We start from the raw sequence: 27,341 nt of genomic DNA, 5'->3' as shown, positions 1-27,341 counted from the left end.
AAATTAGGTAAATAGGATCAAGACCCCCACAGTCCAAAGGCACGCAATTTAGGTGAATTGGCCAATGTGAATGAGTGTGTGTGTGTGTGTGTGTGTGTGTGAATATGTATGGGTGTTTCCCAGAACGAGGCTGTGTTGTGGCTGGAAGGGCATTCACTGTGTAAAACATATGCCAGAGTAGTTGGTGGTTCATTTCGCTGTGTTGACTCCTGATAAATCAGGGACTAAGCCAAAGAAAAATGAATGAATGAATCATTAATGCTGTGTTGCTTCTGTTGGTGGGTTACAGAATTGTTGTGCTCCCTGCTTTCATCAAGGAAAAGCTGCATGACTGGGAGTTCATTCCCAAAAGGAAACCATACTGTCTTTCACAGTGCATCTGTGAGTGCATGTCTGTGCAAACTCCACAATTGAGATGTCAACAATCTTTAATCTTTGTTCTTTGTTCACGGTCTGTGATCTCACAGTTTCACAGGCACAACACAAGCTCCAGTCTCCATCAGAGTAATTGGTTGTTCAGGTGTCACTGTACCCCCACAGCAGTCCTTATCATCTTGCACTCTCAGTCACAAGAGGACCACATCCAAAATAAACAGGATCTGTTGGGATTTCTCCTGTTTTCCACTCACTAACAAAGAAAAGGTGTGTTAGCAGTTTTTGAAAATTAACCTGCATCTGTTGCTCTAAAGAGCTCAGCCATAAGTGACCTGTAGGAGAATGAGAAGGGGGAAGGTGGACTGAGCCATAAAACGCCCCAGAAAACGGGTGCTTAAAATTCTGCTGAAAACTATGTAGCTGATTTTCACAGAATTTCAAACATCCTTCATGCACATACAGTTATTATTAGACAATTATTGTCTCTCCTGTGAGATTCTATTTTGTGCTGTATAATGGAGAAAGTTTTTTCAACATATTTTTAAACATACTTATTTTAATATACTTTTTCATTGACTAAATGACAGTACATTATATGTTAGTTATTTTGTAAGATACTAGTGCAATTCAAAGGCTTAAGTAGGTTGATTATTTTAACTAAGCAAATTAGCTTAACTAGAAATTCTGTCAAATTGATTTTATTTTGTAGCCAATTGAAAAAAATCTTAAGGGGTTAACAACATCAATCTTAGTAGTTTTATTTTAAAGATTTATTTTTGGCCTTTAATAGATTGGACAGTATCAGACAGGAAGTGAAGTGAGAGAGAGAGAGGGGGATAGGGTCGGGAAATGTCCTCAAGTAGGGATTCGCTGAAGTTCTACAGCCACCATATGTAAAAAATACATTAAAAATATATTTTTATTCCATTTATTAATTTTGCTTCGGCTTAGTTCCTTATTTATCAAGGGTTGACTCGCCACAGTGGAATGAACTGCAGGGGTGCTAATTTGTCAGCTGTATTCTACACAGCACACTCCTCTGGCCCATTTTAAAATATTCATTTTTGTTTAAGTTTTTCTTTTTAAATATCTGACATTTAATTACCCATTTACCCCTAAACAGTGCACTTAATCACTTATATCAATTCCTTAAGTGCAAAACACATATTAAGCATTAAACCTTTATAAAGAGGGTTTTAAGCTCACGAAACAATACATTTGCTTTAATGTGTCAAAACATCGAACAGGTAATGTAATTAAAGGGTTAATTCATTCAAAAAAGAAAATTCTGCCTTCTGCGGTTTTTCCAAACCCAGAAGATTTTTTAAGAAAGTTGTTAAAAGACAGTTGACTGTAGCCTCCATCAGCCCATTACCAACATTCTTCACAATTTCTTCTTTTGTGTTAAACAGCAAAAAGAAAGTCTCATAGGTTTGAAACAGCTTGAGGGTGAGTAGCTACATTTTCAAAAAATAACAGGCTTTCCAAATATGTTGACTTCAGTTTAACTGGTTTTCATTTTTTAGATATTTCTGCAGCAGTATGTTAAACCCATCTTAATCCAAACCAGTTAAACGAGTGCTTGCTTTGTGTGTTATTGAGGATATCTTCATTGGGGTGAGTTTGAGTCTTAATTTGGCCACAACTTTCTCTGTGTTTCAGGAAATGTAATGATTTTTGGCGACAAATCTTACTTTGACACATATTTTGGGAAAATTATTTGAGTTTTTTAAACTCACAGATACACGCTGGGCAAACGTACCCTTTTTATGTCATGTTGGTGGCTGTTTTTGCCCCATTGACTTTCATTATATTTTTGCTGTTGATCATTCGTTGCAGTGCAAAAACTTTCTGACTTTGAAGTTATGTGTGTGTGTGTGTGTGTGTGTGTGTGTGTGTGTGTGTGTGTGTGTGTGTGTGTGTGTGTGTGAGAGAGACTGTTGCGCACTTATCTTGATATGTCTGAGAAAATGAAAACAAGAAGCTCAGCTCTCAGAACATAGTAAACATATTAAGTGTATTTATGCACACACACTATAATCTGCTGTTTTACTCCATATAAAAGCCAGAAACTAGTATTGCACAGGCATCTAAAGGCTTAATGCTACCAACTGATGATCAATTGTAAAAATGACAAATTGTACCTCTTGCCAACGGGGAAAAGCACCAACAATCAAGACAGCGTGATTATTTTGTGTCATGGCTTTGCAATAAAAAATGTGGTTATAATGGAAGTCAATGGGGCAAAAACAGCCACCAACATATCAAAAGGGTAGTCAATACGAACAATACACAAGAGTGAAGTACTGATTTCGTGATTTTAATTGTCTCTTAACAGTTCACACTTGTACTTGCTTTACTGCAAAGTGAAAGAAAGATATAGACTGATATGCACCTGCATTTAAGATCACTCGTAACACCCATGAAACCATCAAATAACCACAGAACGGAAACAATGGGTTGACTGTGTAAACTGAAGGTCTAGAGTCACTATATCAATAGCATCCAAAGGAAGAACATTCTCAAGCAGATGAGAAGTTTGTTTATATAATGTTTTTAGTAGCTGTGGATTGTAGTGTGATGTGTTAATTTGTTAATTAATGATAATTTGAATTTAATAAATTGCAAATTGTAGGCTACTTCTGAAAAAATGTTAGATTAATAAAATAAAATAAATATAATTAAATTAAGGCTGCGCAGTGGGTAGCACATTCGCCTCACAGCAAGAAGGTTGCTGGTTCGAGCCTCGGCTGGGTCAGTTGGCATTTCTGTGTGGAGTTTACATGTTCTCCCAGTGTTCGTGTGGGTTTCCTCTGGGTGCTCTGGTTTCCCCCACAAGTCTAAAGACATGCGGTACAGGTGAATTGGGTAGGCTAAATTGTCCATAGTGTGTGTGTGTGTGTGTGAATTTTGCCAGTGATGGGTTGCAGATGGAAGGGCATCCGCTGCGTAAAACATATGCTGGATAAGTTTGTGGTTCATTCCGCTGTGGTCACCCCTGATTAATAAAGGGACTTAGTCGAAAAGAAAATGAATTAATGAATAAATAAATAAGTTATTAATTAATAAAAAAATAAAAAAATAAATGCAATTATTTAATTACACTGAGGTTAATTTAAAGCTTAATTAAGTGAAATATTACTAATAATGCTATTGAAATAAAATACAATGCTTTAGATGACGGCTCATTGTCACAGACCCACATAAGGCAAAGAGCATAGAATCAGCTCTTCGCATACGGACAGTCTCAGATTAAGAAGCGACAAAAGAAACTCTCTGTGTACAATCACTACTTTCCAAAAATTCCTGATAACCAGCAGGCTATGGGAGTTTTTAACTATGAATGCTGTGATGTTGAGGTACTTCCGTGCCACCGGTGTCCTGCTCTTTGTTAGCATGTGGTGCAGGCAGGTGAGCGCGTGCCAGCGCACAGTACAACCTGTTGATCTCTATGGAGGCAGGCAGCAGGAGTTTTGCGCATGCGCCAGCGCCCTGCGTCCTGCATCAACTCGCTATATGAGAGCGGGCGCGGATACAGATGCCGTTTTCTTGAACAGCCGCACAAATGGATGGAACCGAAACGAACCGGAGAAACTGCGCGAAGTCGGACCAACAGAAGACGTTGGACTCCGGAGGAAACCAAAGTGGATCTGAAGACAGAGTGACTCTTAAGAAAGAAATTGGTCTTTTGAGCGCGTGCGCCATAATTATAGGTGAGATGTTTCCTCATGTTTGATGTGTCAACGCGTGCTGCGCTTTAGCCTGGACTTTCTCTGCCCGCTTGTTTCTTTGCCATATTCACAATGTCTGCTTCTCTATTCGCCATTCCTATCAGTCTTTAGCCCTCGCTCTTATATAGTCTTTCATCTGGCCAACATCTGCTCTCTGAAATACGAGTTGCTCTGTGTCGACTGTTTATAATGAGGTAAAGTATTAAAAAGCCAATGTAGCTGTCAAAGTTCATGACCAAACTTTAATTGTCACGCAGTATGACAGTTCGTACGGCTGTCTAGTATGGCTGGTCATCAGTCTAAATGCGGGCAAACAGCGCGGTTTAGGTGGAGGCTCGTGCCATGCCGCTACTTACAGTAGTTTCCAGCAGCCAGATCTGTTCATCAGAGCGCGGATTGCATCATTGAGGAAGAGAAACGGGCTGAAACTCAACTCCGCGCTTACGTGGCTACAGCAGCCCACCACACTGTGTCTGTCCTTCACGTGCCCCGAAGAAATCCACTGAAAAAGAGTCTATTGCTATACGAGACAGTGAAAAATATCAAATTACAGTATGCGGAAGTGTAGATTTATAGCGAGATCGTTTTACATGCTTTGATGCAAACCACACAAAGATCTTGTGTTAGGGATGTTCTGTAGTAGGATTAGGATTACAGTATAGTCATCCATGAAATTGGTTCTGGGAAAAGCAAAGAAAAAGCAAAAATATATCATGCATGTTCTCTTTGCATCCTCAAATCTGAATTTAGTCAACCATACCAAAGGGCTGGACGTATAGACAGTGAATACATCCAATGAAAAACCGTCACTAACAAGTAGCCTAATGTAACAGTTGGAATGTGAGCCGATGACAAAATGTTTATTCATTGAATGTATTCACTGTCTTGCTCAAATGAAGGTCGTCCAGTGGAAGCAACAAGTTTTAGGAGTTTTTTGTTAATGTAATCTAAAATATTTTGTGTCTGGCTTGTCAGTGATATTTATCTTGACTCTTTTGAGCATTGTTTCAGTGCAATTGAAGAGAGATTGTCTCCAAAGCATATACTGTTATGTTTATTTTTTTAAAGTCGTTTCAGTATAAGCAATAATATATAATAAAACAATTATTGAGATATGTAAAAAAAAATTGTGGATATTTCCACCAATATTTTCCACATTATTTTATATGTGCAGGTCTCGAATGACTTAATTTGCTGTAGAAAATGCAGTGCTGCCAAAAACACCAAGTTCTGTGTACCAGTTGTTAGACATTTAGATGTACTCTTTAATCGTTTGAAGATTTGCAAGGGTTAAAATATTCTGTATAACAAGATTTATGGCTAGCCTTTTTCTTTTGATTTTCATTTATTTTATTTTATTTTATTTTATTTTTTTACAAGACACAGTCTTAGGGTGATCAAGCTATAACTGTTAACTGTTTGTTGACTTTTACTCCAAAACCTATGGCTGAAGTAAGGTCAAGCTATTCATTGAGTAGAGTGGTTCATTGTTTTGTTCTTGGTGATCAACATACAGGTGCAGGTGTGGATTTCAGTTATGTTTATGGTTTAGTCAGTAATAAGGAGGAGACAACAGGTTTTTGAAATCGTCTTTCCCCCTTTGAAATGTTTGGCATTAATCTGACAGAACCTTTAAAAAGAGTATATAATTGGAGATTACTCAAAAGATTTCCCAGAGGCAAAGTAACAGCTGCGTTTTAACTGGGGACTTATTTGCTGTCTGATCATGGGAAAGTTTGTGTGCTAGAATGTCCTCCTTATATTACTCAAGGTCACAGACAAGTTTTATCATCACTTTTACAGTTTTATCAGTTACTCTACCTTCTTTTTTTGCCCAGCTAGTCCAATTATTTTCATCTGTTTAATCTTCTTTACATTATATGCACATAATGGGAAATGTCTTCATTGTTAAATTACCTTAATTATAGTCTAGTATAGTATAGTGGTTAAACCGGATGGTTCACCAAAAAATATTAAACTGACTCACCCTTAAGTTGTTCAAAACGTCCATGAGTTTAACACAAAATAAGATAATTTTAACAATGTGGAGTAACAAAAACAGTTGATGGTAGCCAATGCCATTCATAGGAAAACAAACATAGTGGAACTCAATGTCCACCATCAAAATTTGTTTACCGATTCTTTAAATCGGTATTCTTTAAATCATCTTCTGTTGCTTAAATTAAAGGTCCTGTGAAGTGCTTTGAAATGTGCAGTTTTTATTTAATGTTTGTTGTAATCTCAACTGAAACATGTAGAGAGGGTGGCACATAGTGTTGCTCCTCCCCCTTTTAAAAAACGGCAGATATCGTTTTGTGTTATCGCAGCTGTAGCAGTGAGAGTGGTTGAGCGCATCAAATCAAAAGCAAACGAGAAGTGTTTTTAAGGGGGCAGGGCATGTCAGATTAGGGATGCACGATATTGGAAAAATCTAACATTGCAAAAGATGTTTATTCTGCAATATATATTGCGATAGGAATACAATTTTATTAACTAGTAGTTAACTTTTTAAGTTACTATTTAAGTAACTATTTGTAAAGAATATAATTTTAGACTGATTGGGATGATTCTGTAGGAGAGCGTATATGCATAAAATACTAGAAACAATCTACAAGCATAGATAAATTCAATAAAGAAAAAGATACCAATTAAATAAACAGCATTTTATTGTTTTCAGAGGAGTCGATCTGTACTCAGGTATATAGTAATTGAATAATCAAATGTTAAATAATAGTCTTCATAGTGTGCATTTGATAACTCAATAAAATGAATCAGTATTAATTTCGTCATTCATTTTGTCGTTATTAAGTTACAAACGGTTCATTTTCTAATGCCTGAATGCATTTTAAACCCTCACACAGTCACAGACCTCAAAAAACACTTGCAAAATGGTAAATTATAATCTAGATTCAACATTGCATATATTTGCGATGTGACTATTGCGAATGATCACGCAGCCCTATGTAAGATACTAGAGAGCATTTGATTGGTTAGAAAATTTGATGTGAAACTGTAGTATGAGGTGATGTAAATAAAACCATTGATTCATTTTGGCAGAAGTGATAAACTATAAGCTTTACATGTTATATCAGTTTTATATTCTCTAGACACTAATTTTGTCACTGTTTTGGAGCACACTTGCTTATTGATATCCTTAAAACTAACAATACTAAAACTAACATATACAATTTTTATTTTAATTTAATGGGACAATTAAGAAAAGAAAACTATTTATGGTTGGAGCAAGAGGAGGGTGAGTAAATGATGACAGAATTTTCATTTTGGGATAATTAGTGATAAGTTTGTACTATAGTTATAGTGTTATGATATGAAATGAACCCTTTAATAAGCAAAAAATGGTATTAATACCCTTCCCAGAGATGGGTTGCAGCTGGAAGGGCATCCGCAGCGTAAAACATATGCTGGATAAGTTTAATAAAGATTATTAAAGAGATTAAGCCGAAAAGAAAATGAATGAATGAATGAATGGTATTAATAACCATTGGTATCATTGTTGGTAAAGTTCTGAGCTAATACATGGAGTTAATATTTCTGTTAATTAGCCAAGCAGACATTGTTTTGGTGTGTTGTGAGTTGTGCGACCAGTCAAGTGTGGTGTTGTGTGACTCGACGAACTTCAATCAGGAACTTTGAGCCTCATTTGTCTGAGTGTTTTTGAGATGCGCTGGACCCTGTCGTATCAACTTCACTGCTTTATACTTTGTGTAGGTCCAAGGCGCTAGGAGCAAACATTCACATCCACTCATGATGCTACCAAATTATATTTCATGTGAGCACCCGCAGACAAAGAGAGAACCCAAACCCTTACATAACGCTTGGGCCCATAACTCTGGCTGAGCCTCCTATAATTGAACCTCTTTGTTTAAGTTTTCTGAGGCATAATCATTCACACACTACACATGCTCCGAGCGCTTTGACTGAATACTGAATCCTAGGCCCTTATCTTGATTTCACAACCAATGTTGACTGTAACATTGTTGATCTTATTTATCATGTCCTTTGCCTGGAATGTGCAACAGGTTTTGACAGCTGTGAGTACAGTTCTTTTAGGACATTGTTTTCACGCTATAAAAGATTGCACAAACACAATCTTTTTATATCAAGAATATGATTAATATCTATAACTGATTCAAATTAATTTAACTGTTTTTTTTTTTGTTTATTACATCCACCTAATACAAATAGGTTTATTCTAATACTCTAATTAGTTCAAATGGGTCAGATGCTCAATTTAGTCCAGTAATGTATTTCAGATTATAAGAACACTATAAAAACTAAACAACCCATAACTGTTTTTGTTTTATTCTCAGGCAACATCATTGGCTCAGGGATCTTCATCTCTCCAAAGGGGGTTCTGGATCATGCTGGCAGTGTGGGGTTCTCACTCATCGTGTGGGTCCTGGGAGGAGGCATCTGTGCCCTGGGATCTCTTTGTTATGCCGAGCTGGGAGTCACCATCCCCAAATCAGGTGGAGACTACTCATACGTGACAGAGATCTTCGGGGGACTGGTGGGGTAGGTGTATTGCTGCTCTCCAGAGTGTTACTTAGTAATACAAGTAATAGGTTCAATTCCCCTATAGGTTCAAATGCATGAACCGATGCAGCATTAATTGCTTTGGATGAAAATGTCAACCAAATGCATAAATGTCAATGTGATTGTCTCAGTTTGTCTGTGAAGGCACAATTAAATGCCTCTTCCTCAGGGAGTTTCACGTGTCTACTTGCTGACTCGGTTATAACACTGACACTACTCAGAAGACTGTGTGTATATGTGATGATAGAGATGGTCAATTGTTGTTTTCACAGCTTCTTGTTGCTGTGGAGTGCAGTGTTGATCATGTACCCAACGACTCTGGCTGTGATTGCGCTCACCTTCTCCAACTATGTTCTGCAGCCTGCCTTCCCAAACTGCCTGCCTCCGTACATCGCCACCAGACTCCTCTCAACCACCTGTGTCTGTGAGTAAAGCACAGTAATTAGGCCACATTTGGTTAATTCAATCCATGTTTATTTCTATAGCGCTTTTAAAATGTAGATTGTGTCAAAGCAGCTTCACATAGAGGATTATAGTAAACTGAAACAGTGTCAGTCCAGTTTTCTGAGTTGAAGTTCAGTTTAGTTTAGTTCAGTGTGGTTTAATTTTCAATGCTGAAAGTCCAAACCCTGAAGAGCAAATCCATCGATACGCAGCTCCACAAGTCCCAACCAAGCAAGCCAGTGGCGAGGAACAAACTTCACCAATTGACGAAAGTGAAGTAAAAAAAACTTAGAGAGAAACCAGGCTGAGTTGGACATTCAGTTCAGCAGTTGGTTTAAGTGAGGTCACCTGATCATTTTAGTTTTTGAGATACAGTGAATCACTTTTAATGTATCGTAGGTATGCATCCGATATTAAAATATAAAAATTCAGAATTATTTTTGTTTAAACAAATAGAAAAACAAAACCATTAAATTAAAAAAAGTGGTTTTAACACTAAAATTCCTGAGGCTGACATTTTGACCATTTTTAAATTTTGTAATTAAAACCCATTTAACTTACACTGACTTTTCTTTATACATGTGTATATTTCATTCTAATATCGTTATGTTATTAAACGCAAAAGAGTTTTGTATTTTAATGAGTATTTCAACCGTGAATGGCCATAAAGGTCAAATTGACACATGCATTCCAGCATCCGCTACTTTTTCCTGTGGCTTTTAATATGCATGACTTTCTTGCCTACAGTATCAAATCAAAAACAACAATATAACATTCTGATAGCAAAAACCCAACTTTACCTCAGACATGTCCTTCAAACTTTCAAAAACAACATTTTACCGCACATTTACATATGCGGTAAAAAACTGCTGGCTGGACAAAGTGAGGTTCAGGGTCAGGCTAGTAGCTTTGTACTTTGGAAGTTTTAAGTTTCTAAGTTTTTATTTTTGGGACAAAGACTTCATACAACGTTACACAAAGTAATTCTAAAATCTCAATAGAAGCTTTAAATTGTGAATGTGATGTGACAAAATCGAAATCTGGTCATATATGAATGGTGAGAATGAGAATTCTGGTTCTTGTGTTACATTAATAATTATCATTAATAGGAAGATGTGTTAAACATTAATCCAGCTTGCTTGTTCTCTGTAGGGTCATGAGGATTAATGACTAATTATTAGGGTTTTTAAACATTAACATTAAGTGAGCATTTGATAAGGTGATCTAAATGTAAAAACAGAGTATGTATAAGGGAGGATGAACAATTCATTCATTCATTTTCCTTCTGCTTAGTCCCTTTATTCATGAGGGGACGCCACAGCAGAACTTATTCAGCATATGTGTTACACAGTGGATGCCATTCCAGCCGCAACCCAGTACTGGGAAACATCCATACGCACTCATTCACACACATACATTACGGACAATTTAGTTTATTCAATTCACCTGTACCACGTCTTTGGACTGTGGTGTAAAATGGAGCACCCGGAGGAAACCAACATGAACACGGGAAGAACAAGCAAACTCCACACAGAAACGCAAACTGACTAGCCGGTGCTCGAACAAGTGACCTTCTTGCTGTGAGGCGACAGCTAACCACTGAGCCACTGTGTCATCCAGTATGAACAATTATATATTTAAAATGTACAATTCAGTAAGAGATCAAAATGAAATCTGTATGAATCAAGTGTTTATTGTAAGTCGTCTTATATCTAACAAATTTGGTTTGGTCTTTTATTCACAAACAAAAACATTGATCAGCAAACATAAACCAAAGTTCAACCAAGCCTGCTTGATGTGCAAGAACAGACCGCACCGGTCTTTGGAGAAAGCACAAACAACTCCATTCATATGAATTAATTTTTAATTTCTCTTTTTCAGTGGAGAAACAGAAGCCTCTCAGATTTGACTAAAATATATGTAATGTTTTCCAAAGATGAACAAGAGTCTCATCGGTTTGGAACCACACACAATCATGAGTAAACGTTTTTCATTTGGGGGTGAGCTAACTTTTAAATTTGACTACTGGAGTTAGTCATAGACAACACTTTGCCCTTCATCTGTCTTTCACTCTTACTCAACCACCATTCACTTTACTGTGGTTTAATCTTGATCCCAGTTCTTAACCCTGGTAGGCGCATGGCAGGATATTTCGGGAGCTGGTAGCGATAACCCCAAATGTATGTCTATGCGTGCGCACGTCTGTGTGTTTGTTTCAGGAGTGCCCCGTGACTCAGCTGGTTTGGACCTGTCAGATCTGGACAGGGGCTCTCAGGAAGGAGCGCTGGGGGGGGTGGGGGGGGGGTGGGGGGGGTGTCAGTGTGGTCAGTGGTCCTAATGCTGGCCGAGCTGAGCCATCCATCCCTATTTTTGGCAGCGGTATCTGTCCTGAAGATCAGCCAACTAAAGCTTTGAGTCAGGCATACTCCAAAGAGCAGGGTGCAGAGGGTCAGTGTCTCTATTTCAGGAAGACACCTCATCTATGTGCCCTATGAAAGGATGCTAGGCCAGCATCCCAAATCACTCTGCTCTTTTCTGATTAGCCCGATATTTGGGGAGCTTATTTGATTGGGTCTAGATAGCAGAATAGGATTTGTATCGATGTTGTGATGTAAGGGCACCTGACTCTCAGGCTGCGTGGCGTCAGACTCCGTAATGGTGCCAGGCTTTGAGCTGCAGGAACATGTGGGTGTGTCTTCTGTATTGTGTATTGTTTGGGGGTCTGGCGGTTGCCCGATTTACCCCAATGGCTTTTGATGGACAAGAGAACAGAGGCGGGACTTTGTCAGTGCCGCTAAAATGCCGTTAAATCTGACACGAGGAGTGAATTATGATCTTTTGATAAGTGGATTGGAGTGTGTGAGTCATGCTTAGGAAGGGCACAGTTCTAACGCACTCCCTCCCTTCGTCTGTCATTAACCCTTAGACCTTTATGCAAATGCCCTGAAATAAGCAGTGACATTCAAAGACATCAGGAGAACACATTTGTTTACACGGTTTCTATTAAAAAAAGCTGATAAAACATGTCCCTTGCATTGTAAAAGTGCATTGAATGCACTTATTCTTCTTGATTGATGCGTGTTAGTGGATTAAAGCAGAGATGGACAAAGTTCAGAATTAATGAACTGGCTCCTTCATGAAGCATTAATTTAAAAACAAGTGGCCACTGGAAAGCTTGTTGTGAAAAAAGTGACACAATGAGAGAAAAAATGTATCATTATGGTATAACATGTACCCTGAAGAACAAAATCTATACAGAAACTGTAACTTCAGACGTCCACATTTTATTTCTGTGCGAAAATTGAATTATAAACTGTGAACTAGATGTACAATTATAGTCATGTGCCTTAAAGGTAACATTAAATATAAAAATAACATAGAAATGACAAAAATACATATTTACATTAAGTTTTGTTACTTAGTGGGAAATGGTGTATTTTTTCACCATGCTTCATAAATTTACCAATATTGTAAAGTATTTTTTTTTAGGCATTTCAGCCAATGATTAGTAGGCGTCACGGTGGCCGTCACATCGCCTCACAGCAAGAAAGTCGCCGGTTTGAACCCTGGCTGGGTCAGTTGGCATTTCTGTGTGGAGTTTGCATGTTCTCCTCGTGTTGGCATGTGATTTCTACGGGTGCTCCGGTTTCCCCCACAAGTCCAAAGACATGCTGTACAGGTGAATTGGGTAAGCTAAATTGTCCGTAGCGTATGTGTGTGAATCAGAATGGATGGGTGTTTCCCAGTGATGGGTTGCTGCTGGAAGGGCATCCGCTGTATAAAACATATGCTGGATAAGTTGGCTGTTCATTTCGCTGGTACGACCCCTGATTAATAAAGGGACTAAGCCGAAAAGAAATGAATGAATGAATTAATATGTCGAGAACATCTTATCTACTACCACACAACTAATTTCATTTCAATTCAGCAGCATGTTGTGTTGTGAGGCACAAGATGTTTTAGTTTTGGGGCTTTTTTTGCACCTTTGCGTGAACTTGTGTGATTCTGAGTGTTCTTATTTGCACTGTGTGAGAATTTGTCTATATTGCACCATGTGTTGCATTCGCCCTCCCCTTCTGAATGTTCTGAATGAATGTCACAAGCTCTGTTTGCTGCAGTCAGATTACACACACACACTGGTCTGGGCACACAAACAAACACACAGACCTTTCCGGAGACACTTCCTATGATACAACACAACTTTGCTTAAAGATATAGTTCAACCAAAAATTAAAAGTGACTCGCTGTTTATTCACCCTCAAGTGGTTCTAAACCTTTATGGGTTTCTTTCTTCTGTTAAACACTAAAGACGTTATTTTGAAGATAACTGAAAACCTTTAACCATTGACTTCCATAGTAGGAAAAACAAATACTATGGAGGTCAAGAAATACAGATTTTTCCAGCTTTCTTCAAAATATCTGCTTTATTTATATCTGGCCATTATGATTTCACTCTTATTGCTCAGGTGTATGTCTGTTGATGAAAAGTTTGACAGCATGTCATTTGGAAAACATCTGAATTCATAATTGTATGTGAACGGCCCCTGTCATTTGCGATCTACAGCAGTTGATCTTCTGTTTGCACAGACATGCTCGATTCACCTGATTTGTTGACAAATGGGTTGCAGATCCATTCTTTGGCAGTTTATGGGTCCTTCACTGAGCCTTTCCCCTTAGCAAAGAAACTTTCTAAAGATGTCAGTTTCTTACTCATTTTGCTGCTTGTGGGTTTAATTTTGGCTCTCAAAAGATGTAACTGAGAGAATACGGTCATTTTTCAAAATAAAAGATTTTTCTAAATAAAAGATCGTTCAGAGTCAGATAATTAATAAAACAGAAATAATTAATGACTTATTGTGATAATCCACATCCCGGGGGTTGCGGACCACTGATCTACACGAATGGAAAAAATTATAAGACTTAAAAAATTTCAGTGTCTGGATTTACTGGGGTTTTTATTAATGGGTTTGAGTTTAATGTTAATATTTGATTAATTTAAAGGTCTGATAACATTTATTTCAAATTTCTAATTGAAATATTGTCATTTAGAGCAGACAATATTGTCATTTTCCTGACAAAGTCAATTGGTCAGAGTATCTAGTAAGGGAAGGTCTGGAGCACTCAACCACTATAGACCATTTCAATGTGGTCATGTCACTGGCCCATGAACATTTCCTGCTTGTTATCAAACCATTTTATAACTGTAACAAGAGGCAATTCAGTCATAAATTAATGTTAAAACAGCCATCATAATGTTTTTTATTAATATGTGGCTCTAATGGATTCTCAAAGCTATAAAAATTAAAAATGTAAAACAGGAAATACATTGGGACTATTGTTGTTTGTATACATCCCTCAAAATGGTCTATACAAGGCGCGTGGGAAAATGCAAATATAGTAAAAAATAGTCCCGCAACATTTTTATTAAAGAAAAAAAAATCATTTTCATTTTACAATTTTATTACATTTCCTCCTTTATTACAAGTGTTGCCGGAATTCCCTATTTTTAATATAATTGGTGAGAATAACAAATGTTTTAAATTATCGCCAGCGTTATTTCTCCAGATATTGATTTCTTAACGCATCTGTTAACTAGTTTACTCTTCTCTTACTTAAAACAATGGTATTGTGTTGTATAAAAAATAATATAAGCATGTCTGAAAACAAGGCACTTTTTTTCAAAATACACAAAAGTCTTCTAAACCATCAGATTTTTAAAAGTTTGGAAGAAAGGTCGTCAGCAGTTTACTATCAGCATCTTTAAAGTATCATATACCATCAGCAGTCGTCAGCATCTTTAAAGTGGTCGCTTAATTGTTTTTCCATAGCTTTACAACACTAATTAAACAGAGAAAAAATATAGCACTTATTTCAGGGTTTGGCCTCCGAGTGTTGTAGTATTTTGCACATTTTGGTGTATCTAGTGCGTCTTTTGTTGCCTTTATCGGTCAATTAGCTGCAGAGGGATGTCCCTCTCGGGGTTTGGAGTGAGTAGTTGTATTTTGGCAGATTTAAAGGCTGTTAGCACTTCATTAGAATTCTCCTCTCATTAGCGTTGTGTTCATTTAACTTCATTTGGCCACCCTTAGTCACTTCTGCACTGTGAGACAAAACAGAAGGAGCTGGAGTCAGATCCGTTCAAGCCAAACAAGTAGAAACAAAACCATAGCAAACACTCCTCTGAACTCTGAAAACTAGATCATAAAATGGATAAATACCTGCGATCACAAATTCTGGATTGAAGTGTATAATTAATAAAAGGCCATGTTAAAGGGATAGTTCACTCAAATATGAAAATTCTGCCATACCTCATTCACTCTCACATTATGTCAGACCTGCAGACATTGTTATTTTTTTACGTTTTTAATGTGTCAATGGATTTTGAATTAATTCAGAGGAAATCGATATTATTTAGTTTCCTAAAAGTTCGCTTTGTTTTGCACAGAAAAGAGAACATAGATATACAGGAAAACAATAAACAATGGATGAAATTGTATTATTAAATTAAATATCTTATTTAAAACAGGAACCAAACTGTCAAAATAATTTGTACTATAAATAAATGTAAATTCCATCAATAAAAGGTGCCTGAGAGCCCCTAATACCATGTGACTCATGTTTCATTGCTGTAATAACAGTAAACCAATCACTATTGTTAGATAAGCTTTGAACTATTGTTCTGAATTAAAATGCTACACAAATACTGTAGATTTGAGTTCACTGTATTTTATCGTTTGCTTTTACCCATCACTGAGATGAACAACTAGAAAAGACAGAGAAAGAGATCTTGCAAGCAATGAGTTCTGTCAGACATGAAGGTTTACAGGTGCTGTGTGTGTGTAGCTCTGGATGAAGTTGAGCAGGTTAGCTGTTAGTTTGCAAGCTGTGCGCCGCTCTTGTCGACTGCTCACCCTTGCCAAAAATTCAGCTGGCGTCTGGGCCGTTTTGTTGTGGGGCATCGGAAGCTGTTTGTCTAGGGGGGTCTGACAGATGCCCTGCATGTGTTTGCGTGTGTGGGCGGGTAATTCCGGCCATTGATGGATGAGTGGGGGTAACCCGTCTCCCCTTTGCCCAGTGTCTCCCTCGGCATGCCTGGGTAAACTGTGCCATCAAGCCCTGGAGACGGACCTCTGTGTACCGGATCTACACCGGAGCTGTTATACAAAGAGGCTGAGCACAGAAGCCACTAACCTCAAGCACAAATGTACAGACAAGCAATGGCCTATAACGCCTGCTCTTCCGTCTCTGAACTTTTTTAATCTGTCAGCTTTAGGTTGTGTGGGATTGATGCCCCTTGATAAACTACTCTTTTTTGTTTATGGTCTCAATTGTAATGCATAAAGATAGACGTCAAATGAATCTATGAGGCAGACAAGGTAACCATTTCACCCATTTTCTGGACTAGCACACACTGGTTTCGGTTAGAGAAGTTGTTGTCAAGGGTTTCCACACTGTCTATAGTATTTAAACATTCCACGCTCCTAGGTTCTGTAAATTAAATTTCAAAGGTACTAGGAGATGAAAGTTTTTCCAAGGATCCCACTATTACAAAAAATAGAGGTTCTTTATCAGTGGTAATGTTTTCATCCATAGAACCTTTCTCTTCAACATATGGTTCTTTATTGTGAAAAAAGTTTCTTTAGGCTATTATCAAAATGGTGGTTTTATGGCATTGCTGCAAAACACAGTCGGAGCCATATGTTCATTCATTTTCCTTTCGGCTTTGAAGGAAATTTTAAAATAAAATTATCTGGGGTCGCCACAGCGGAATGAACCACCAACTATTCCAGCATATGTTTTATGTATCGGATGCCCTTCCAGCTGGAACACAGTACTGGGAAACCATTGGAACCATTATTTATTTAAAAGTTCAAAGGATACAAATTGTTAAACATATTTCAAAACTATTTGAACTTGACAAATTATTTCGCTTCGCAGGCATAACTAGAAAATGTATATTCATAAAAAATCTACATTTTAAGTAACATCACTGTTCCTGAAGCAGAGGTCACACGTTTAAAATAAGGATACCTCATGAAATATCTCGATTTTCCAAGGCTGTGGAAACTGTGGAAAGATGCTAAATATCTTTTTGTTCTTCAGAAAAAGTATTTTTTATCATTTCATTGTCTTGATGCTAGCTTAACCATTTGCAAAATGGGCCCCAGCCCCTTGGTTGAGAACCACTTAGCCATGAATGGGTCAGTGTTTTGCCTGCAGCAGTAAAATGAGTTACATCTGATATTTATTTCCCCTCTTTAAACTAATAAAACAGACCATGTGACCAGTTAGTGCTGCTCTGCCAACAGAACCACGCTCTCTGCTCCCTGCTTTGTGCCCAAGACACTTATGGGAGTGTTTTGTGGGGAAGCAGCTCTTTAATAAGACATCATAATTAGAGTTAGTAGTTCTTAATATGCAGGGACCATTTTTCGAAGAGTTTATTTATCCATTTTTATTCTTTTTTAGAAAGCATGCTTTTCTTGTGCATTGAAGAGTTAAAAAAACTATGAACAATTATAAATATAAATGGTGGTTATCTGTTTTTGCAAATAACATTACATTGCGCCTAACATTATCTAGTAACTAGTTTATTAGTGATCTTGGAATATATGAATGAATATCTGTGTGTTTTGTTTTCAGTGTTTCTGACTTGGGTGAACTGCTCTAGTGTGCGCTGGGGGACGCGGATCCAGGATGTTTTCACAGTGGGGAAGCTGCTGGCCCTTGTGCTCATCATTGTAGTGGGAATGGTCCAGATAGCCAAAGGTGTGTATGTGCCCAGCAGGCACATTATGTCATAAGACGTTAATACTAGGTTAGGTTTAGGTCATGACGTCAGGTGACCAAAAATCAATGTCTAGCCAGCATCTAAGGACAATGTTATTTTGACGTCCAAAAAAAGACATCAAATTATGTTAATTTTAGGTTGTGTTAGAAAGTTACCAAAATCCAACGTCATATTGACGTCAATTACGGCCATTTATGACTGCCATCAGGTATGGCAACCAAAATCCAACATCACATAGACGTCATAGTGGTAACATCCACACAACGTCAAGCTGTAAAATAATTTGACGTTGATATTTGGTTGATTTTAGGTTTGACGTTGAATTCTGACACTAACTCGATTTTCATTCCCTAACAAAATGGATCGTCCCCACAGGCTTGGGGTACAACGTCAATCTGACGTCATGTTGACGTCCTGTGCCTGCTGGGTGTGTATGTGTTTGTACATGCATGTTCTTGCCAGCTGCTTTCACATGAAACATGCTAGTCTCTTTTTGTGCTGTCTAAAGTTAATATTGATTCAGTACGAAGCATCTTGAAAGTCTATAAGTGTACAGTCACATTAATTATTAAACATTACGGATATCATAGTTCTACGCTGTATTGATTTTTCCCTTACTCAAAGTTGTTAGGCCAAACTGCAGTTCCTGAACAAATAATGCCTGGCTTCATAGGCATTCAGTCCAAAATATACAGTAACTGAAAAAAGGAAGCATTAAACTGGACAAACTCTGCATATTCACAAAGATTTTGCTGCGAGTGTTAAGCAGAGGAGATGTATAGAGATGAAGAGAGAGCGCGAAAGAACATTATAAACTCACATCTGTGAATAATTCTCTTAAATGTTAAAATGGCATGAATCATCAAGCACTCCCATCACAATAAAGCCAGTTGCCGCCAGCCCAAACAATCCAGTTGCCTATCTTCTAATGAATAAAAAGCAGAAGATTTGCCTTGAGTGTGTGCAGCCAACTGAACTAATCCGATAAACGTAAACAAATAAAGGAGGGGTTTGAAAACAAGAGGAAGTCATGTAAAGTTATCGCTTCTAAAGCACATTCACTGTTGAAATATGCTATAGATATTTTTCACCAGAAATTAAAATTCCTCTATCATTAACTCACCTTCATGTTGTTATTTTTTCTGTGGGTTTTGAGCAGAATTATTCCTCCATTATTCCTTCCTGTTTTATCAATAGTGACATCTAGTGGCAGGTATTAAGAGCTACTTAGCAGATACATTCTTGTTGAACGTGATTTACATGTACTACTTAGAAGAAGCACCCCTTGTAACAACCTGGGGTCAAGTGCTTTCGTTTACATGATGACACAGGGGCGACTTTGCTCATAAATCACTGAAGACATTTAAAATCTGAACATATTTTGAAGCACAAGGCATTATAAAGTTGTCGCTTTTATAAATGAAGAAAAACGGGGCGTCAAACAGGAAAGACTGACACACTACTAGACTTTCACATCAGTTTAAACACAATAAATGCACAGAGTAAGTCCTAGGTCTAGGCTTTCAGGTATTGTCTGCAAACCATTATGCAACCTGACTTTTTTTTTAGTTGATAATTTTTTTAGTGCGCTTATCTGGAGGCGTTCCCTGAACTGACAAGAGGAAGAATTGTGTAAACGAGAGAGCAAAGAAGAGCAGTCTTACCCTTGAGTGAACGAGAGCGAAAGGCTTTTTGGAGGCTATCTAGTGGAATAATGAAATCAAACTAAAGTCAGTAGAGTGTCAGGATGAATGTGAATGATTTGAGCATGTGAAATTTACAGTACAGGGTTTTTATTCTCAAAACAACAACAAAACAAAACATTTAGTGACTATCCTTATATCTCAAACAGTAAACACTAATCAATGAATTAATGCGTGACTTAAACATGTTTTCTGTATATATATATTGGTTTCTGTAGGACACTATGATGCACTGGAGCCTCAGGCAGCATTTGAGTTTATAAAGGATCCGTCAGTGGGACAGATTGCTCTGGCTTTCCTGCAGGCCTCATTTGCCTACAGTGGTTGGAACTTCTTGAACTACGTCACAGAGGAGGTGGTTGAGCCTCGCAAGTGAGTATTAATTATAGTCTGTGTTACAACCATGGCCAGGCCATCCTACATTTGATACACAGTGCATGTGGTTGGTGGTACTTGTGGGGAGATGTAAGTTTTAATAAGGTTACTGCAGAGTAAATGTAAAAGATTTGCCTGCTCTGTTAACAAAATGCTGTCATTAATGGCTGACGCAAATACATATGGACCTCCTTTAAAGGAACACTCCACTTTTTTTGGGGGGATCATTTTACAACTAAATAGATTTCAAATGTTGTGTTTTTCATTCTTAAATCCATTTAGTTAGTCTGCAGGGTCTGTTAGAAGACTTTTAGCTTAGCTTAGCATAAATTATTGAATCAGATTAGACCATTAGCATCTTAATAAATGAACAAAACGTTAGGGTTAGGGCCTATCTCCAGAAAGAGTTAAGTGTTCATTTAATACACAAACTACAGTGGTAGTAATAAGCCTGGACTGCAAAAATGCTTTTCTTACTTCGATTTTTTTGTCTTTTTTCTAGTCCAAATATCTAAAAATGCTTAAATCAACAAGCATTTTCAAGATAAGATTTTTTTTTATTGTTTTAAGAAATAATGTGCCAAATTTATTGAGTTTGTCAAGAAAATGTTTGTTGATTTAAGAATTTTTTAATATTTGGACTAGAAACAAGACTAAAAAAATCTAAGAAAAGCACTTTTTGCAGTGTAATAAACTATTTGTAGTGTAATAAATTTTGCAGTGTAAAAAACCCCAAGCATAAGCTTTCAAATATTCAATGATAAATAACTGAATATTTGATAAGGTAAAGATAATTTCTGTTAAGCGTTTGGTTTAGCGGTCTCAAAAATGACATACTGTAGCTTTAAATAAATTAGACAGAAAATCAGCACAGCTCTCATACATTGTATATTGTATGGTGTATTAAAAGTTTTAGTTCTCTCTGTCCAGGAATCTTCCACGTGCGATCTACATCTCTATCCCCCTGGTGACACTCGTCTACACTCTCACCAACATTGCCTACTTCTCCTCCATGTCTCCTCAAGAGCTGCTGGAGTCGAACGCTGTGGCTGTGGTGAGTTTACCTGACCTCTTCTGCTTGAACACCAGATCATCTCTTAAGTTCTTCAATGGATCTTAATCTGTTTTTGTGTGTTGTGTTGCAGACGTTCGGAGAGAAGCTGCTAGGAATGTTCTCCTGGGTGATGCCCATCTCTGTTGCACTTTCCACATTCGGAGGGATTAACGGATACCTGTTTACCTCTTCTAGGTAAACTAAATCAGCACTGTTAAAGTGGCCTAATTTAGCAGCCATTAAAAGTGCTATTGTATCCTCAGAAAAACAGGAGAAGTAGGCAGCCATGCATGACCATGGAGCATCTTCTGTTCACATCACTTTAGAATGTGTAATGTGGGATACACAGATTATACATTTATTCAATGGCATTTATTCAATAAGGTTTGTCAATTTAAACTTTAAATATAAGTTTTGTTAATGTTTATGTTTGTAATGAAGCATAAAAGTGGCTGAATATAAGTTTAATGTACGCTTATGCATTGTGTCATATCACTCAGAACTTACTGTGATTTTTCTGAAGTGAAAGGATGCAAATCAACTTCAAAAACTCATCTAGTTATGAAGAGGATGATATTAATTCCTATCTGTGTGTTTCATACATGTTATAACCACAAAATACAACTCTAAATACATCTGTCAGCCTCTTTTTGTCAAGCATAATTATAATTTAGGCTATTTTTCAACCACAACACATTTCTGGTGGCATAAAGATATCTCAATCACTCTTGTTAGCTAAAACAAACCTCTCTACCACTTTACTTGAAACAGTTGCAATTTAACAAGGAATCTACTCAATTTGTTAAAATATTTATAGTAGGATTATTTTGCACGAGTACATCACGCTGTGTCTGTGTATATGTGAGCATGAGGTGCTGACATGAGCATCAGAGAGTGTTCATTAATATCCACAACCCTTCCAAATATGGTCAATAACTAACCATGTCATATTAGGGCCAATTCCTCGGGTTGGAAATGGACGTGTAAAACATTTCTGTAGAATTTTTGCACTTACCTAAGCCACATACCCTTTAACGTATTGTATCAATGCATTTTATGGCACCTTTAAAACACAATATTTACAGCATCACTGTCCATCTTCCACAGGTTATGTTTCTCAGGGGCCAGAGAGGGTCACCTGCCGTACCTACTGGCCATGATCCACCTGAAGAGCTGCACACCCATCCCTGCCCTGATCGTTTGTGTGAGATTCACACACACAGCACATGCAACACTACACTGCTTTCATTCTACATGATTCAGTTGATCCTATTCAGGATTAAAGGGGGTCCAGAATGTTTTATGAGCAGAACACTGAAACCACATTAAGAGGTAATGGAAAACTCATGTGATCACATTGCATTTGTTGTATAAACACTAGCTAATCTTTCCTGATGTGGTCTGGACAGCAGCAAAACACTGCCTACTCACCTGTCAATCAACCACTGCACTAAAACAGGGCTTAAACTTTTATAAGATAACATTAAACATTAGAACATAAAATCATTAGACTGAAATATCCTGTTATTTAACAAAAAAATACTTCCCAGAACTAGATCTATATGCTTGACATAAACGTTCATTTACACAGATCATGCACATGGAAAGCAAGGTTGAGTGTCTTTTCTGTTCTTCTTAGTGTACAGCAACCATAGTGATCCTGTGCATCGGGGACACGCATAACCTGATAAACTACGTGTCTTTCATAAACTACCTCTCATATGGAGTCACTATAGCCGGGCTGTTGTACTACAGATGGAAGAAACCCAAAATGTTCAGACCCATTAAGGTACTTGACATCATCAGATGGATTTAGATTGACTGGTCACTGCTTTGCTTTAATTCATCTTTCTCCTATTCTTTCAATTTGCGCAGGTAAACCTGTTGGTACCGTGCAGCTATCTGGTGTTCTGGGCTGTGTTGCTGGGCTTCAGTCTGTACTCAGAGCCAGTGGTGTGTGGGATGGGGCTGGTGATCATGCTCACTGGAGTCCCCATCTATTTCATCGGAGTGCAGTGGAAGAACAAACCACACTGGATTTACAGCGCAGTTGGTGAGTGAGGCTATGTTTTCTCCTGACCTCTGAGCTCAGATACATCTTTTGTGGTCACATGCGTTTAGATTTCGTTCAGCCACTTCCCTCATTTCATCATGCTTTACTTTTGCAGGAGTGCTCAGTCCAAAGTATCAATACTTTGTTTTGATGAGTATTAACACATCAAGGATTAGGTATTGTTTGGGTATTTTTAGGATATTGGTGCCAAATGGATAGTAAATAATAATAATAATAATAATAATAATTAGTTTAATTTATAAATGGCAACTTTCTGGACACCCAAGATCACCTAACAACAAGCATCAACACACATACCAAAAAAAAATGAATAAAACAATTAATAAAAAATAAAAGGAGTGTGAGGTGGCACCAGGGAGAAAGAGTTGGCTGATCTAAGAGTGTGCGAAGGTGAGGAGAAAGAGAGAAGTAAAAGTTTAAAGTCATTACGATACCGGAGGCCATTGAAGCTGATAGAGAAGTGGGGTGAAATGCTCTGAGATCAAGTCCTAGAAATGACACAAGCTGCATGGCTCTGAACTAGGGTTTAGTCGATAGATCGCTGATGTCTGATAAACAATTTGGTCATGCTTAGCTGGCATTGCGATCCTCTGCCCCGCCCCCCTCGCAGCAGCAACCCGCTCGTGAAAATACACACTTAGGCCCCGTTTACACTAATATGTTTATTTTAAAATAGCATTTTAGAACGAAAACGATCCACGTCCACACTGAATTTTATCTTGCATTTCTGAAAAGCCCTTCTTCCACACTATACCACTGAAAACGCACATCACATGACCAACCACACAAAGGCATGCGCTGCAGCATATGCGCACGTCTGAGCTCCAGGTAGTCAGAGGGTGCTTTGAGCGCAAAACCCCAGAGGGCAGTGCATGTCAGACAGTTAATCATGGACGTACCGCTGGATCGCGTCTCACTATAGTTATTAAACATGATATTTAATCTTGTCTCTATCTAACGACTCTTAGGTCTTTTGAATCTATCAGGTAATCTATTAATGTCACAGCATCAATACACTGCTTCAATCTTTCGCTTTCACGCTTATACTATGTAATTTTAGTGAAAACCTCAGATACTGTTGTTGGTTGCTGTTGGTTGTGCACCTTTTTTACCAACCAAGTTTGTTAACGCCATTATAACGACACTGATCACTCTGCCTATTCATGCCAGAGTCCCACAGAAAAAGTGATTGACAGGTAGTCATTTGTGTGTCACTTATCTTTATTTATTTATGATTTGGTTATGAGTAAAACAAAGACCATGGGGGTCAGGTAGTTAAAATGGCAGACTATAAATAATTAATTCGTTTTGAATTAGTTAATTAATTATTTATACATAATTAATTCATTGCTGCCTATGTCGACGATGCCATCGTCCATCGCTATGTTACACATTAGACATCGTACAATGCCAAATTGGTTGACATCACCCAACCCTACTCTGAACCAGTTGGAGTTTATGGAGAAGTTTAGAAGAAAGCCCAGTGAGAAGTGCATTACAGTAGTCAAGACGTGAAGTAACTAATGCATGATAGAATTGTTATAAGCTTTACTTCGTACACTGTAAACTACAATTAATCAAGCAATAACTTGCAGTGTCTGTGCTTTCACAAATGTTCTAATGAATAAAAATGTCTTTTTACTTATTTAAAGCAGCTTGTGATTAACCAAGAACCAGCTCCAACCATCAGACATGCTTAAAAAAATACCTAAACATCTTTTTTTTTTCAACAGGGCAGTTTCTCAGTTTAGTTCAGTTTCTTTTCCGACTGTGAAACAATAAACAGCCTGGTTTAGTGTTTGCATCCTGTGGACATAATGTGCAAATACAAAAACAAAACGCACATGGGAGCTGAGGAAATTGGGCTGCACGCATCCAGTATGCAGTTTTAACAATATTTACACATTTTAGTTATACAACTGACAGGTTACTTTTGTGAAATGCAAAATACTATTTTTTTTAAATAAAGAAGCACATTTCCAGCACACATGATTTCAGTCCACAGCCCAGGCATTTACTGTAAGGGATCCCCAAAATGAGGTGTTCCGATTCTTTCTGGAATATACTGGTCATTTAGCTACAGATGTCATACTGGCAGACAGATTCTATCCCTACACACATCCCATAATGATAAGCAGGTGTAAGGAGCTATTTTGAGGCTGTTTTGTACACCTTTAATACTATAAATGCAATCCAACCAAATCTAACCAAATCTGGAAATGGTCAAAATTGGCCACATTTACACCAATATTTAGTGCTGTCCACTTGTGATTTATTAAAAACGCTTTTTTTAAATATCAGTTTATGCAGGCAGGCTGTAAAATCAGCCAAAACCTCTTTGTTGTTTTGCTATCCCTCTGCAACAAAATCCCATCTGATATCTGTAAATGTGTGTGTGTGTGTGTGTTTCAGAGAGAGTCACCTACCTGGGGCAGAAGATGTGTTACGTTGTCTTCCCTCAGGATGATCCTTCTGAAATCCAGCCTCTCACAGAGAAATCGGAGCTGTGAGCATTAGCCACGGACTCCTCACACTCCTGTTTGCAATAGCAAAGACCTGTTTTCATCCGTTATAGAGTGTTTTCTGATGCTGTACATGAGGAGACACTCCTCCGAGACTCGGCCATCACAGAAGAAGAAACTGAAGTTTTACATTTGTCTCGCTCAGACATCACATTTAGTTCTCCCCTCGCATACATTTGTCTGGACATCACCTTGTGTTTGAACGCACCCTCCTCTGTTCTTGTTGGAGGTGAATTCCTGTTTTCTCTGGGAGTTATTTTTGAGAACTGCTGGTGTATTCTCATGTGCCTTACAGGATCTCACTCCGTTATTGAGGTTTTTATTGTCTAGTAGACTTTTTTTTAACTAGCAATCTCCTATAAGTAAACAAAGGGGACTTGTTGAAGTTTGTTTACCTCTTAACCCAGAAATCTAAACGCTATCTGTGAGTCTGAACTTTCTCACTTTGTCCTTTTGATAATAACGACTTAAGCTCTCTTAAGTGCAATGCAATAACTTCTAGCTATGCTCAAAAAGTCTATGCAAGTATAGTTTAGGCACTTTAATGTAGTTGCGTACAATACGTTTAGCTTATATTGCACAATAATTTTATTGCCATGCTTTCTGAAGGAGCTCCAATCCTCAGCCACTGTTTAACAGAGGCTCTGTCCCAACAAACATTAGCACTGCCAGTGTCTTAGCCTTATGCTAATGACAGGAACAACAGGACGTTCCCTCATTTTAGATAATGTTATTGACATAAAAGGTGCTTTATATTTAAAAAAGTCCTCATAGGTAGATACCTTCAACTGTTGTCCTAAAGAAGATGTGTTTCTTCAGCCATTTATCGTCTTTGGAATATAAATTCCATCCATTTTGACTGGGATGCGTTTATTTTATATTGGGCACTGATCTTGGACATTCCTCTGAGCTATGCAACAGCGACGATCTCAATCTCTTTATTTCAAACTGATCACTCATGTCCATCCAAACACATTTTGAGATACCGGATGCGTGATTAGCAGCTAATGCACTTACACGCCACTTGAGCGCCCTCTCCTGGTTCAATCTTTCTAGAAACGCTCATACAGTAGAGCCAGTGCTGCTCATCTCCTCCCATTGGTCCAGCTCAGTCATGTCTGTCAGACTAGCAGTGTTCAAGCTCTCACTGCCCATAGTGGCAAAGCACAGTACAGTGAAATCTTAATGTAAATATTGCATAAAGTTTCAAATACATCAGGGATTCATTGTGAGTTTGCATTCCTGACATTAGTGAAGCGCGAGGCGTTTGTATTAAATATTCATTTGTTCCTATTGTATGCACTATAGATATGTATGCTGATATACTTGTGTTTTGTAAAAAAAAAAGATAAAAGATGTTTATCCATAACAATATTAGCACATTAAATTTAATTCTGGAAATAGTGGACTGTAATTGAGTGTTATTGCAGGTTTGCATCTTCAGACTTTTTGTTTACGTAATATTACCCCTGATCTATCTGCTAAAGAGCAAATTGCTCACTTAAGGGAAGATTTTGATATATAACAATGATTTAGTCTGAACATAATAAAGAAATGAGCATTTAATGCAAGGTACAAGTAAAAACAGGGGTAGTTTTTATACTTCCAGCAAATGAAATCCATCAAAACCTTTTCAAACATGGAGCAACATGATAAACATATTTACACGATATGTTAAATGCAACCACAAATTACAATAAACAAACAAGATAGAG

General features: G+C 37.7%; 1 protein-coding gene across 1 annotated transcript; it reads left to right on the top strand.

Moving 5' to 3' along the window:
* Nucleotides 1-3,870: 3,870 nt before the first annotated feature.
* slc7a10a (solute carrier family 7 member 10a) lies at nt 3,871-27,341 on the top strand. The gene is made up of 11 exons (XM_056461818.1): nt 3,871-4,088; nt 8,438-8,642; nt 8,936-9,087; nt 17,751-17,876; nt 19,820-19,973; nt 20,907-21,030; nt 21,122-21,225; nt 22,138-22,234; nt 22,670-22,819; nt 22,906-23,083; nt 25,517-27,341. Exons 1-11 carry the CDS (start codon nt 3,941-3,943, stop codon nt 25,612-25,614), a joined length of 1,536 nt encoding a protein of 511 aa, XP_056317793.1. The 5' UTR covers nt 3,871-3,940; the 3' UTR covers nt 25,615-27,341.

This window comes from Danio aesculapii, chromosome 7 (assembly GCF_903798145.1).
Source record: "Danio aesculapii chromosome 7, fDanAes4.1, whole genome shotgun sequence".
NCBI lineage: Eukaryota > Metazoa > Chordata > Actinopteri > Cypriniformes > Danionidae > Danio > Danio aesculapii.
This window is presented reverse-complemented; position numbering and strand designations above follow the sequence as displayed.